This window comes from Dendronephthya gigantea, unplaced genomic scaffold (genome assembly GCF_004324835.1).
Source record: "Dendronephthya gigantea isolate DGI-Jeju-01 unplaced genomic scaffold, DenGig_1.0 000004F, whole genome shotgun sequence".
NCBI lineage: Eukaryota > Metazoa > Cnidaria > Anthozoa > Malacalcyonacea > Nephtheidae > Dendronephthya > Dendronephthya gigantea.
The window spans coordinates 904,126-914,083 of record NW_021163014.1 but is presented as its reverse complement, the minus strand read 5'-3'; the positions used below and the strand labels follow the sequence as shown (position 1 = coordinate 914,083).

Here is a 9,958-nt window from a genome sequence, read left to right as displayed (position 1 = left end):
TTTTCTTGCTCGGAGCCAACATTTTGCAAACCAAATTTGGTTAGCAGGTGAAAATATTTTTTTTCAATTTTAGGCCTTATTTGTATCCGGATAAATGTGGCTCCTAAGAACAGTAATTGTAAATGTTGCTTAATTCTGTATTCAATTTGTATGGGCACAATTTTAGTTTTCATATGTTACCTACAGTATTCAGTAAGAATGAAGTACTTTATATTAATTGTTTATAATAAGTTTCCTTGGTCTCGGCTACGAGTAAAGTATATGTTAATTGGGTGACATTATTGCTGCGAGCGAAGCGAGCAGCCCTATATTCTTGACGGGCATCTCGATTTCAGCGATTTTTGTTTGTCAGGATGATTTTTTGAGCACACGTACCATAGACACATAGAACGGCGGTTTCATCCTATGCAAATGCGTGATACTTCATATTCGCACTTACGTAACTTATGTGCGATCTCAACTCGGGGAGAATTCTCTTCTTCAGCATAACTGCGATAAAATATTGCATACGTTCATCATAATATAAACAAGTTTAAGTTTTTTGACACGCAATATTGCCATTACTATCCTGAAGACTACCCAAGAAATGGTTGGGGAAGGAAAAGGTACTACGTGTATTTACTCGCAGCAGTTTCACTTACAATTTGTAATTCTAGTTATATGAACTATAGGCTCAATTTTGTCTGTGCGTGCGTGATGTTCAAGACAATAACAAAAGAATAATTAGACCACCTATGTTAACAAGGCTTCCGACAAATACGCTTCATATTTGTATAAATTCAAAATGCTGTTGGCTGATTGGATGTTTTAAGTAATGCGAAACTATAACTTGTCTGCATTAGTTTATTAGGCGTAGCCACACGCTAAAGAATTACAGCTGGTGTAGCTATATTCTGTGTTCAATAAAAGTGAAACTCTAACTTTGAAATCAGTATCATTGCGGTAAGAAATGTTTCAATGTCACTAATAATAATGTCGATTATGTATATATGTTCATATAAATCGTAGAAGTAAAGAAACGTACACCGATATAATTTATACTGTAATTCAATACTTGAACAGCGATGAGTGTTTCCCACATAACATTATAGGAGTTATATATAAATATGATGTAGATTTAATGCTCCTTTAGCATTTATTTATATTCTTTAGATGGATGCTATTAGTATTAATGTTTCTCCAGCCAGCAGGAAATTCAGAAGATGGCAATATTCAAGTTCGGCTAAAGGGAGATCGGAATAAAAAAAGATAAGGGGCGGGTTGTATAAAACATATTGAACCACATTTGGGATAGCTTATTCTATAGTAACTCAGAAATGCACGACTCTGATCGGCTAATTTTGTCCTTAGCTACATAACATTGTTTGTTTGCAGAACATTCCTGCGCAATTTACAACGTGTCGCTAGACATAAGTCCAATATTTGTTTCTCAAGTACCAGTGTTGAATTCATATCGTGCCATGATCAAAACATGCTATTCAAAAGTATCTCAACACTTAGCGCGAGTTGAAAACTAATGATTATATAGTAGTTTAGCATCGAAAGAAGAAAATAATTATATCTATCCTAGCTTAAAATTTTAATTTTGCAAGGCTATGTTGGCCAATATCCATTGTGACTTTAGAAAATGTTGTCCAGATGAAAGCCTTCTTTCGTTCCGTATTGAAGATATTGTAGACCTATAGTTAATAATTTATGATATTAGTTTAGGTACGCGTAGTTAGTTATTTTGCAAGTACTCGCTGCGGGATAAAAAATGTATTTGTTACAATACTGATTCCTGCGAGAGTCTATAATTTCCTTTGTTGCTATATATGCATACAGGAGAAAACTAGTGATGTTTACTCCCATTCTATATGACTATATTTTGAACAAAAAATTAATTAAAAGTCACCCCATTATATTCACGATTGAGGAAATTGCGATCGGAAAAGTTTGACTTATGTAAATGTTAACTGAGGGATAATTGTGTTACAGGTGCAAACTTGTGTATATCTTGCTCTTCGTTGTTTTCATGTTTCGTTCGTGTATGTTTCTGTTAAATTTTGAATGTTGTTCTATACATAACTCCCTATCATCATGCATCAAACTCGATGGACGATGATGTAATATGTAATATACACGATGTAATAATAAGTGTCGTTCTAATGACATGCAACTTTTAATTAAGACACCATATATATATAGACGATGTAATAATAAGTGTCGTTCTAATGACATGCAACTTTTAACAACAATACCTATCTTTGGCCTATATAATTGAGGAACCTTAGCTGTTCTCCTTGAATCTAATTCGGAAAGGTTTTTCGTATACGGCTCGTTACAATGAGACAGCCGTGCTAAGCGCGAGTATAAATTTCGTACCTTGTATTATCCACATAAGATTTCTAAAAAATTCTGGGTTTACCGCTGCATTATTTTAACAGTATACCGCTGCTAATTCTTCCTTTTTGGAAATTGCAGCAGACGGTTTTAAAAATTTTATTTATTCTCAAGGCTAAAGGCATGATATTTATTCAGACGCAGAGACAGCTTAATAATTATAGTATATCTATAGGGTAGTTAGGTATAGTTCGCAAACGTTTTGAAATAATACAAAATGCACGCTACAGTATTCTACATACATGGCTAAAGGATATATAGGAATATAGGGTGGAAAATGTTATCTAGCTGTAATATATCTATGTATTTATGCCAAATCAATAGTTTCATTTCTTCTGCATAAAAACAGTAGCTATTATTCTTTTGGTATATCTTTTTAATTTAGACAGTAAGATGTTAAAACGTTTCCAAGCCTTTCTTACAAAATTATGATATCTTTTAAAATGCAACGATAGTTTCGAAAAGTTTTTAGATTATATGTTTATATTTTATATTTATTTCATATTTCTTTTCAGATTTCCAGTTTGAACTTTGAAGATAATCAACGATCCTCGCCATGAATGTTTACAAAGTTCTTCAATTGTATTTGTTACAGTTGTGCACATATACGTCCAGTTCTACGATATCTACTGCTGTATTCAAATTAACGGCTTCAGGTAGGCAATACGCAATTAATTTTCTCCTTATAATATACAGCTTAAGTTATTGTTTAGATAATAACGACAGTTTTGGCAAGATATTGTAACTGTTCATCCTTTTTGAATTAATATTTACAGTCCTTATTTCCAATACATAAGACTATGGATTTTTATATAATTCAGATAGGTAATTATATTACGTTCAATTGCGGAAATGTGAAATTTTATAATCATTATATTCAAAAATTGCTGTCTCTGTCAGTTCTTTTTGCTGGGGAATTTGACCCGAACCTCTATAAAGTTCTGGCTCAGTGCAGTGCATTTATGTGTTTTGACGAACTATGATTGGAAATAATTCAATTTCTGGCGACTTGATATTCAGATTGCCTTTCTTATTGCACGTTTCTCAAGAAAATGTCACGGTTTTACAATCGACAGCCTGGAGTACTAGTATTCCTTTTGTGCTATCAATTAATTTGTTTTAATAGCTGAAACTTGCATGTATCTGTGACGAAAGTGTTTTTAATTATTAAAATTTAGAGACGTTGTTATAAATGTGTGAATTTTCAGCTATATAATTCATGTTGTATTCCATGCATATTGAATGAAAATTTGGGGAAAATCCTGAATCGGGCCTGTCAGCGCTTATATACATCTAAACGCTTACACGTTTTTTGCATACTTGCTTGTTATATTTTAATATCTTCTTTGTGTGCCAGTTATTCGATAAAAATGTGATTTACATTCAATACACTGAGGTTATTGGATGTCATTCTGCATGAATATAAGTTTGTGAAAAAAATGTCAAATCGCAGGAATATATAATATATAATATGGGAGAAAAAGGAATGCTTGTGCTGGAATGTCAAGTAAAAACAAAATTCTTCCCTCGCTAAAAGAAATGCGTGTATCCAATAGTTCCTCGTGTGTCAGACATTTATCTGTTAGGCAGTAATGCTTTGCACTTTTAACCGTGTATATTCTCGTTTTTCTTCTTGCATGGCCTTTTTATAGTTCCAGGCTGTTTAATTTTTACGCAAAAAATTCCTTCCACGAAAAAAAATGTCGTATAAAAAATTGGCATTAAATTCTATCTTCAATTGGAATAAGAAAAACGCGAATTAGTTCTCCCCTTTTCTCACAAATGTCTATTTTCTTTCTTCTTTTAACAGATTCTGGACTTGCTGGTCACGTCATTCGCAAATGCCTTGCACTGACTGCTCTAGACTGTGCTCATGAATGCTTGGCTGAGCGTCCCGCTTGCAAATCGATAAATTTTATAACAATAGAACAAGCTGATTCTGTCATGAATTGTGAACTGAATAACGCCACAAAGTCAGCACATCCCATTAAACGTTATTTGGCGAAAAACGTCAATTATTACGAGATAATTGAAAAGGTACGACATTTTGGTAACTTTTGTTGCTCTGAATATCGTCTGTTTGTGAGCCAGTAAAATCGTGCTGATGTTTGGATTTCCGCCATGGCAGATGGTTATATGCGGATTCGCATGCTTGAAGTTCGCACGTAACCTTCCAACACATTCAAACGTTAATTATTGTAGTTGGTTTAGTTTAAACCTGAAAAACTAATTTTAGCTTTGAGGGTTAAGTTCGCAAGAGCAGCAAATAATCTGTATTTTGATTGCATGAAAGCAGAAGGCTTATTTATATCTAGCTTTCATGCTTAGGTCGATGCGATTTAGATATTATAATAAATTCTACCTTGCAATTCTACCATACGTCCCAATAGAAGCGTTCCGAACATTGTTGATCAGTTCATTTCGTAACTTGCAGTAACTGTCCTGATAAGTTCCTCAAAATATTCCTCAGGAAAACTGAAAGTTGATCACAATAATTAGCTAATCATATTTAAGCTGACATCACTGTTGACCGATGAAATCAAAGCAACGGTCACATGATCCGGAACGGTGTTTTGATCCAAGTGACTGTTTAAATATTTTTCATCCACTTGTATTCGCTGGATTTCTCAAACAAATAAGTCTCATTGACAAGACGTTCAACAAAAAATAGTGTAGCAATAGGAAAATACAATCAATAGGAAAATAATTTCAACATAGGAAGAAAACCAAACGATAGTTCCCAAATTGCATCTTGGTCGCGGACAATAATTAATGAAATGAAAACGTGTCGCGACACATCGCATTAATTTCGAACGGTAAGTCTAGTATGTATAGAGAGGAACTAAGGTCAAGGCGTAATTTGGGTGCATCAGGGTGTCAAGTGACGGGGGGGGGGGCAACAAAAATTATTATAAGAAACTGATAACACACAACGGACATGTAGGCATCCTAGTAATTCACAATATTGACATGCAATCCTTTGTAAGCCATCGACGGTGATCATCGCATTGTCAATTGTCTTTATATCTTATAATTAGTGGACCGAATTATTTTTTTTAGAGAAGAACTACAGGCGCGAGTGTTTCTTCAGTGCAGAATGGTACGTTCGTGTTTTTGTGTTAGTTTTTACGTCATTTGGCACTTTTTGATCTCACTAAACGAACAGCAGTTTTTTTGGAGCTCTAGCTTGTAGGCAATTAAAGTTTAACATATGAAACGTCTTTGCTTTTTAAACATTTAAGGGCATGCCATCAATAATTTTCCATATCGTGACGCAAAGTATACGAATAGATAAAGGCAATGGTGATAATGGTGGTAATGTTGATTGATCTAATTAATTTTTTATTGTGATGTAGTCTAAAAAGGTTTAAACCTCCCCTCTTATGGCTGTTTCCAACTAACTGTGGTCACTTAACATCAACCGTCATAAGCCTATTAATAGGGCGCTTGAGCATGCAGTAACTACAAGTACGACTACGAGTAAAAGATTGTCATTTCACAAATCAGACCTCAACAAAAATATCTCCCTTCAAAATAGAGGGACTATATCAAACAGAATCTGTTGTTCATTTTAGTATTATATTAGCTATAGTGCTACGTTACGTTGTGTTGCAACTTTACGATAATATCTCCTATACAATCTTCGTGCATTTGCCTAAATCTACTCACGCGACTGGTAAAAATCAATCACGTGGTTTCTTGTTGCTTGGCGACAGACCAAGGGAATCATCATTTAGTCGCAATAACCCTTGAAAATCGCGCTTTATTCGCAATAACCCATGAGAATCGTGGTTTATGCAAAAACGAAAGCCTATAACGAAGCTTAGATCTTCAATGCAGCAATCAATTAACTCAGATTGTATATTAAAAGTTTTAGAGACTTTTGTTTGTGTGTGGCCTCGTGCAATATTGAAATTTCGAGTTCATTGTATGGTCAGCAAGTGTATTTATTTGTGAACAAAACACTCACAACAGTCTATAACCCTTAAATATCAGACATATACAATGCATAAGAATTCCTGATTATCCCTCTGAGCGATAGAAACGCAACTCTTGTAAACAATGGTGTGATCTAACAGCGTTTCTTGCCAATGGGACATGATGTTTCACAATCAACTACAGAAAATGTACCACCAAGATTAATTTCATTTTAGCAATCGGGACGTTCCATGCAAATTTCACAAATCTCGGTGCTTCTGGCCGCCTTGGTCCTCAATCTGTTGGTTCTGAATATTTGAGTAAAGACAATGAAAACATGGTGACTGTTAAGGAAGGTATACAGTTCTGGACAGTTCCGTGGACTGGTACATACGAAATCACTGCAGTTGGTGCAGCAGGGGGGAAGGATAAGTACGGGTTGCCTGGAGGTCGAGGAGCGAACATGAAAGGAGAATTTGATCTTAAAAAAGGGGATGTGATTAAAATATTGGTTGGACAAGAGGGTGCTAAAACTGATCTTATTGGTGGTGGAGGAGGAGGAACATTTGTTGCGACAATATCTAACACACCAATGATCGTTGCTGGTGGTGGAGGTGGTGCTCAAGGTCTTAATAACCAGTTGTTAAACTGCGACGCAAGCACAGAGACAACAGAAGGTAATGCGTGTTCCCCCGGAAGTTCCTGTTCCATTTGGGCTGGTGGTGCTAATGGAACTGGCGCTTTGTATGGTGATGCCAAATCAGGTAAGTGATTCTCAAAATTCTATCTTCACTATTACATTACGGGATGTTTGACAAGGCCGATAGCTTACTAATGCAAGAAAATGCTGTAGTGCATCTATATGTCAAAAATGTCAAAAGTACAGACAAAAAACCTGAAATCATCTCCCTCCATATTCCTGTGGCTATAATTTCTTATTCATGGCCAGAAATATCGGGCATAATTAACATATAGTGTCAAACTATATCCGCGTGAGTAAACAGTATTTTCATAGCTTACTAACACTCACACTTAACGAGTGGGCGCGTATTCGAGTGCAACTCAGCAGTCAATGAGGTCCCCTTGAAAATCACTGCGTGGATTTGCGCACCCAACCTCAGCCGATGGCCAGAAATGTAGGCCAACATATCCGCCAAGCATGCGCGATTTAGCGCTAATTTAGTAGTCTAATATGGAGTCCCCTCAAAAAAAACAGTGGGAAATCAATAAAATGTGCTTTCTATTCAACCCACAATTGAGAAGTCATGTTTTTCCACGTCCAAAACATCATCTATTTTATCGATCTTTAACCACTGAAAATTTGAGGACATAATATATATATATATGTATATATATATAATATATATATATATATATATATATATATATATATATATATATAATATTCCGGATATTAGATACCTTACAATTCACATTTCTGCTCGTAGCGGGCGCGCAGCGGCATATGACCAGGTTAGATCTGGCTCGTAAAGGCTCTAAGTTTCTTTACATCACATTTTAGAAGCTTAAAAAGACATGAAAAATGTGTTCCTCATCTCGATGAGCAATGTTTCATAAGTATTCGAATTAAGTCGCATCGCTGGCATCGGTAAGACGGTCAATTTTCATTGATATCTACGCTGTTAATATTTATAACCGTGTTTGTTTATATTCAGACTGTATCTGTATTAGATTGTGTAGTTGATTGATAAAATAAAAACAATTGCCATATTGTCTTTCCCAAACTGAACGATATTGATCTCAATAATGAACTGAAAATCGAACCACATGAGCCCACAATTGAGCCCACACACCTCACCGCTTACCGGCCTGCATATCTGGCTGAGTGACCTGGCCATGTCAACGAATTCAAAGCTTTTTCACCGTGGGTTGGAGTATCATTGAAAGAGTATTAGGATACCTCCATTAACATGCGCCTACAGAGAAACATTTCACAGTTCCATATGATGGCTAAATCAGAGGCGAAACTGTTTGCGATAATTGGAGGGGTTGCATATAAGTAGCACCCATCGCCATTTCGAACAAAGAAAATAATCTCCTGGTCCTAGCTATAACTATACGTTTATATCATGGAATGACTCAAAGAAAAGCGTTGATAGTATGGGTAGATGTATACAGGGATGGTAACATGATAGTTTGAAAATTTAAAGTGCCTATATCACTTGTGGGATCTTTACGGATTTGAATAGTGCTTGAAAAATTTGTTTATAAGTTCTACAACCTTTTTTGATATAATTAAATGGTTTCGAAAATATGTCGGTTGGGGAGACTGAGACTCAGGAATGATTTGCAAACACGCCGTCTTTTATAATGTAAACATGAAGAGTTTCACTGCGTTGTGTATGGCTGTAGCAACTGGGCGAGTTTTTCTCAAAATATTTTACGTTATTAGAAGATCGAAGTAAAATTACAATTGATTATACTATGTTTGACAAGAACTCAGTTCCTGAGTCCCAGGTATGGCAAGCCATTTGTAGCAATATTCAACCAACCGTATTTCAGCATTAAACAGTATCGTTCAATTAATTCTTATGTTTTATAAGTAGAAAATTCAAATATCAACCAAACCGTTCAACAAAATTATTCAACATTCAACAAAATTATTTTTATTCAACAAATTTATTTTATATTCAACAAAATTTTTTTTATTCAACAAAATTATTTTATATTCAATGAAATTATTTTATATTCAACAAAATTATCTTATATTCAACAAAATTATTTTATATTCAACAAAATTATTTTATATTCAACAAAATTATTTTATATTCAACAAAATTATTTTTGTATTCAACAAAATTTTTTTTATATTCAACTATTTTTTTTTTTATATTCAACAAAATCTTTTTATATTCAACAAAATTAGTTAATCAATCAGGGGTCTCTTCCCGCCAAAACTAGCAAAAACTCGGAACCACGTGACATTGTCAAAAATGGCTGAAGATGAACAAAACTCGGCAAATCTACGCAAACTTTCTGACTGTTTAAATCAGGCAAGTAATATTATTGACGTAATATTACAGCAGCCTTCGGCCACTAATACTGCACATCCATCGCAGTCGACACAAAATGATCAAGCAACATCGGAAATTGCAAGAAATCGGTCATGCGAAACTTCGTCTGGGTCTAGCCAACATGTCAGTATCATTAATTCTGCCGTTAACCGGGCACGGTTGATGATTCAACAGTCTTCTTCGAAGGGACTATACTCGCGTTTAGGAAAAAAAGAGCGATTGAGAGCAACAAAACCAGCAACAGAATCAACAGCGAAGAAACCGCGTGTTGTCAACGAGGAAAAGCCAAAGGTTTTTGAGTTCGTGCTTCTTCACATAGGAGAACATGAGGACACAGAGAACATTGTGTATGAGGAAAGCATGGTAGCACTCCGTGGTTTCATTGAAGTCAAGAAAGCGGCTACTGAGAAGGACATTCGTGAAAAACTTGGTGAGGCAATAAGATTAAAGTTTCCTCTCGTGACAAACAGTGACTTTGAGTTTGTGCGCGCTAGTCGTCGCCGCATTACAAAACCTGTCACTGTCGGCGAATACAACTACCAGCAAATTAAAATGCTTGCTGGACAAGGTTCCATCTATTTAAAAATGAAAGATGGGTTTGACTGTATGCTTGTTGAGGATGA

At 35.2% G+C, this 9,958-nt stretch overlaps 1 protein-coding gene across 1 annotated transcript; it reads left to right on the top strand.

Moving 5' to 3' along the window:
• Positions 1-662: 662 nt before the first annotated feature.
• On the top strand, positions 663-7,376 carry LOC114544444 (ALK tyrosine kinase receptor-like). Its single transcript, XM_028563089.1, has 6 exons — positions 663-942; positions 2,898-3,038; positions 4,193-4,419; positions 5,443-5,482; positions 6,537-7,064; positions 7,276-7,376. Exons 2-6 carry the CDS (start codon positions 2,939-2,941, stop codon positions 7,374-7,376), a joined length of 996 nt encoding a protein of 331 aa, XP_028418890.1. The 5' UTR covers positions 663-942; positions 2,898-2,938.
• Positions 7,377-9,958: the final 2,582 nt, after the last annotated feature.